This window comes from Acipenser ruthenus, chromosome 5, assembly GCF_902713425.1.
Source record: "Acipenser ruthenus chromosome 5, fAciRut3.2 maternal haplotype, whole genome shotgun sequence".
In the NCBI taxonomy this organism is placed as follows: Eukaryota; Metazoa; Chordata; class Actinopteri; order Acipenseriformes; family Acipenseridae; genus Acipenser; species Acipenser ruthenus.
The window spans coordinates 51,369,723-51,374,794 of NC_081193.1; the positions used below are offsets into that span (position 1 = coordinate 51,369,723).

The 5,072-nt window shown below is 34.4% G+C and overlaps 1 protein-coding gene across 2 annotated transcripts; it reads right to left on the reverse strand.

Moving 5' to 3' along the window:
- Positions 1-751: 751 nt before the first annotated feature.
- On the reverse strand, positions 752-4,759 carry si:ch73-91k6.2 (alpha-1,6-mannosyl-glycoprotein 2-beta-N-acetylglucosaminyltransferase). 2 transcript variants are annotated; one of them, XM_059024316.1, is made up of 2 exons: positions 4,584-4,759; positions 752-4,414 (listed from the first exon to the last, which is right to left on the reverse strand). In XM_059024316.1, the coding sequence occupies exon 2, from the start codon at positions 4,152-4,154 to the stop codon at positions 2,880-2,882; it is 1,275 nt and encodes a 424-aa protein (XP_058880299.1). In that variant the 5' UTR covers positions 4,155-4,414; positions 4,584-4,759; the 3' UTR covers positions 752-2,879. The 2 variants fall into 2 exon arrangements, with proteins under 2 accessions (XP_058880299.1, XP_033859300.1); XM_034003409.3 differs by having other exon boundaries at positions 4,509-4,759.
- Between the last annotated feature and the right edge of the window lie 313 nt (positions 4,760-5,072).

The window sequence follows — 5,072 nt, forward strand, 5'->3', positions numbered from 1 at the left end:
ATGAAAGCTGAGTTACAGATTCATCTAATTACTTGCAAGACTTACACTGACTTCAAGTAACTATACTGTGTATACATAGGTGCACATCACTACAAGCCGTGAGGTCTGTGCTTTACAAAAAAAAACAAAATACATACTTTTTTTACATTTGAAAAACATTTTATTTTTACACAAATCAAATTAAAATATTGCTAAACTTCAAATGTCATAATCCTCAGTTATTATTATTCATAATAATTCAACATGTTCACAGGAATACAAATTATAAACCTTGTTAACTTGCATTGCAAGACCTGAACTTCAATTCTGACAGAACTCAATTGTTTGATTATTAATTACAACAACTTGATAATAAACCATATGAGGTTAAGTTGTTTTGTCTTAGATTTCACGTGTTGTTGGTTAGAGAAAACTGGACAATTGTTCTAGTACAGTTAGCAGATTGGGAAACATTAAAACAGTTTCATGACCTCCATATACTAGCAATCAACTACTAGCAAGAGCATCAAAATTAATAAACCACCCCCAAAAATACTTGTGTTCCTGAGAAAATGACTGTAGACTTATTTACAAATATTAGGTCCAGAAGCCATAACAGACACAAACGGAGTATAATTAGGACTATACTGGTAAATCATATTAGGTTTTGTATGAAATAAGAAATAAAATCCTTCAATGAAACGATTTAAATATATTACAGAGTAGTATGGCTCAATGTTATACACACATCAACAACATTTTACTTGTATCCTTTATTTTTTTTATTTTTTGTGCATAAAACAAAATCTACCAGGACAGAAGAAAACAAACAAAACAAAAAAGCAACTGAAGAACATGCAAGAAAAAAACTGAAAAAATAAAATCGTAACATGCATTTTACAGCTCTGTAAACATTCAAATATACTTAACTACGTATGAAGACACACACCAACACATAATTTCCTATTTATGATGAAAAACCAGTATTCACATGAAACCCTTATCGAAACGTGTATTAGTTGAACACAAACAGCCATGTTAAAAGTTTCACCCATTACACAAAACTCTAAACAAACTAAAAAAAATGTTACATGGTTTATCTTAAACCAACAATTAAAGACCATATTTTTTGTCAGATGCCACTTTAAACATGTGCTTTTTATGGATTTTGGCATTTGTGACAGATTATACGCAATATACTCTTTATAAAAGGGAACTTAGTCCTTTATTGCATATTCTGAGTTTGTGAATATTATAGTTCTAAGTGACACATAATGCACATTTACACATGTACAGACTTGAATGCCAAAATTGAATGCAACTGGAATTGACATCACTGTTGGTTACTTTGTTTAATGCCTATTAAGAAGATAACATTTTAATCCATAATGTTAAACTTTAACCAAAAAAAACAGGGATTCAAAGTTATAACTGCTCCAAAGGTTAGTTTAGGCCATGAAACATGAAGAACTTTTCTGGGAACTGCTGACACAACTCGCTGTAGTAAAATTTCCAAGCAATTATTAACACTTTGCTGAAATCAGATCCATTTTGATTATGTTGCTTGATCGCTACATATGGTGAAAATTGCTTCAACAGATGCCTAAAAAAGTTACCTGGTGTTTAATGGCCTTTAATTTAGGCGGAGAGAAAATTTGATTTCACTGGCTAACTTCTCATGCAAGCAAATTAATAGAAACTTGCTAAATAAATGTCAAATCATAATATACATTTGTTTCTTGTATTACTGCAAGAAAATGTATTTCCTAGCTGAACAATAAACAGTTGCTATATGTACTAAACAGTATGGACCATTCTGGAGAACAGATGTCCTTCCAGATAGCCACCTCTAACTTCCCTGAAGGATTCAGGCAGCAGTTATTGGGATCCCTATTGACAGTTCTAGGTCAGTTTTTTAGTGAACAAAGACAGATCAGCATGGTAGTTTTGTAGTCACATTTTTCATCTGTTTTTATCATATTTAAATTAATTGCATCCAGATTTATACAAAAGCGGCATGTATTTACACTGCAAGTCAAAGTGCCAGAGATTAAAGACAAATAAATTTGACACTTTTTGTAAACAGATGCCAAGGACTAATTTGAAATAACCACATCTGGTTGTTTACAAAGTAAAGATGCAATACAATTATACTTACTAAATTTAGTGGATTTTAAAAAATTATATTTTGTGCGGATACTAATGCTAAAAATCTCACTGATAAAAAGCTATTAAATAGATTCAACATATATATCCACCAATGTAACAAACTACTCTGATATTGTGTTAACTATTACATTTTCAATTAAACCTGAATGCAAAGAGTGTAAAAGTAAAACTGTATGTACAGTACAGACTCAAACTTTTTTTTACATAAATATTAAAATTGTTCATAAACACTTGCTAGGTACCTGTATGAAGCAAATGATTAGTGTATTATCAACAATAATGTATCTGACTAGTGCAACACTGGGCAGTGAAAAAAAAAAAAGATTATGCTTTAAAGATCTTAAAATGTATCAATTCATTTGTTAGGCTGGTAAACAGTTACTTGTAGGCTTAACGCTTATTTTCATTTCCTTCATTGCACCTTAACTCATAAAAGGGGCAATAATAACAAATCCATTAAAAAAAACAACCTCCCCTTTTCATTGTGGTGTAGATTGGTTTAGCTTTCTAGATTTTATCTTCACTGTTTCAGGTTAAGCTAATTTATCTTTTCGGACCACAAGATAAATTCACTATTAGGACCCCAATACCTACTGCACAGGAAGTGAATGTGGTGGCAGGATAAAGAGGCTTCACCCACTTCAAAGTGAATATTAAATCTGCAAAATGCAAACTGACAAAGGACATCTGAGAATGTTGTTATACTAATGGTATGATGTGTTATCTCCTTTTTACAATTTCTTTCCATAATTTTTGCATAACGTGTGGTCCCGTATGTCACCCCAGCCTCCATTTCTTATGTGGGGAGAGCTTTTTACAGAATCCAGCTTTCGGGAAACTAAATCATCTGGAAATAGATAGCTCTTGACAGACTGTAGTATTGTTTGCACTTTCTGAGATGCCGCTTCTGGCTTGCAGCTCTCTTTCTGGTGCATTCCACAGTCTCCTGTGTGCAGTACCCGAGAAGCTTGTGCTGCAATCACCTTTAATGGCTTAGAAAGACACTGACTGGACAAGTGCTGTAAGGTCCAGTCCCAGTTGTAATCATCATAGGTGCAGAACTCACTCGCACATCCCATTATCTTATAATAAACATCCTTTGTTAATCCCATGCCAATGTTGTGTTTGGTTGATACCCACCCTGTAGTTTCAACCTTATTTGCCAAGTCCTGGAACAGTGGAGGACTGTCATGATTGCCCAGGGCCAAGATATCGCAATCTGAGCAATCACTTTTCTTGAGTGCTGCCATCCTCTTAAAAAAACTATAGAAATCTGGAATGAGGTAGTTGTCATCTTCAATGAAAACTGCATAGCCACTGTAGCCCTGAAGAGCCTTAACTCTCTCCCACACAAAATGCAGCTTCCACCACCAGTGATGCTTGGCTTGGGTAAAGGCAGCTTCCCTGTAATGGCCATAAGAATCTGGATAGTCGGCATTTAGGCATCCTTTCTTTTTGGCCTCGTCCTTGGATATGTCTCTAGGACAGTCCGATGGATCTTGCCCAGGGAACTCATTGGGATAAAGCTGCAAGCTGTATGGGAAGTAGATTTGCAAAACCCTGCAAAATGTTATGCCTTGAACGATTTCCCCTACTTCCTTTGAAAAATAGTCATGGCTGAAAATCAGCAGTGTGCTGTGGATTTCAGCGGTTTCTCTTAAGGATTCAACAAGCAGTCTGAGGTAGGCGGGTCTGTTATGGACCTGTACAACTATGACTAATTCTGGGTCCGACTGGAACATTTCAGCATTCATGATAAACTGCCTGAAGTTGTTTTCGTAAACAGATTTTTTCATTTCAAACACACTACCGTACAGGAACCTGTTTGGCGAATGATTCTGTGCTATTGATAATGTCTCCAGTTTTTCCGAACTTCCTGCTGTCCCTTGCTTTGGCTTATCCTGAGGTAAACTGCTACTCTTAAACATAGTGTAGACAAAGACAACCGCAACAAATACAGCCACTGTTAATGCAAGTGCATTTTTCTTGCGGATTTTAAATCTCATTTTAGCGTCACTTTCAATGTATAATACTTTTTTGTTATAATTTTAAAAAATAATCTTCGTCATATGTTTCATCGATTTAAACGGGAATAATCTTCATAACCAGAATCGCTTTTTAGAAAGCAAGTGTACAATAGACTTTAGAACCCGTAATGATAAATGTGCTCCAGAAAAATACTTCGCTTCCCTATGCTGTCCTCACACAGGGATTCCAAACCAGGATGCGGACTTTCACAGGTTACACATTTATTTTCCAAAATCACCTAAAACAAAAACACAAAACATTTCACGTAAGATATTTTCTTCGGTTCTAGAATATGTTACTAAATACCGCATATTTAAAATGTAACTACATACCTGACAAACAAGTCATGTGTCATACAAAACTTCCTGGAAAGTTTTTAGGTAGTACTGTATCTATGACTGTATTACCTTCTCTTTAATGTTAGAAAATCAAGACTTCACTGGCTGCTGACGTGGACATTTCAACCAACAGGAGTAGATAAGGTTCACTTTTTAACCAATAGGGTTTTTTGGCTGTTGCGTGTAACTTGAGTAAAATCATAGAATATAGAAACACTAGATAGGACATTACGTCATTTTGGTATGGAAAGAGGGACGCCATCTTGCCTAGGTATAAGTGCTGTCATCTATGAGCGCAATTTTCAAAACCACTTGACATCTACAGGTATGTACCAGGCCTCGTTTTTATTCTTATTTTTTGCATGTTATGTGTCTTCTTAACAGTGTGTTATGCCTCATAAAATACAAACCTTATTTATGTTGTTTTATATGTGCAAGTAATATATTATTATTATTATTATTATTATTATTATTATTATTATTATTATTATTAATTTTCTTAGCAGACGGCCTTATCCAGGTCGACTTACAATTGTTACAAGATATCACATTATTTTT

Coding starts and splice junctions, on each gene's coding strand:
- si:ch73-91k6.2 (XM_059024316.1), bottom strand. CDS start 4,154: ATGAGATTTAAAATCCGCAAGAAAAATGCACTTGCATTAACAGTGGCT.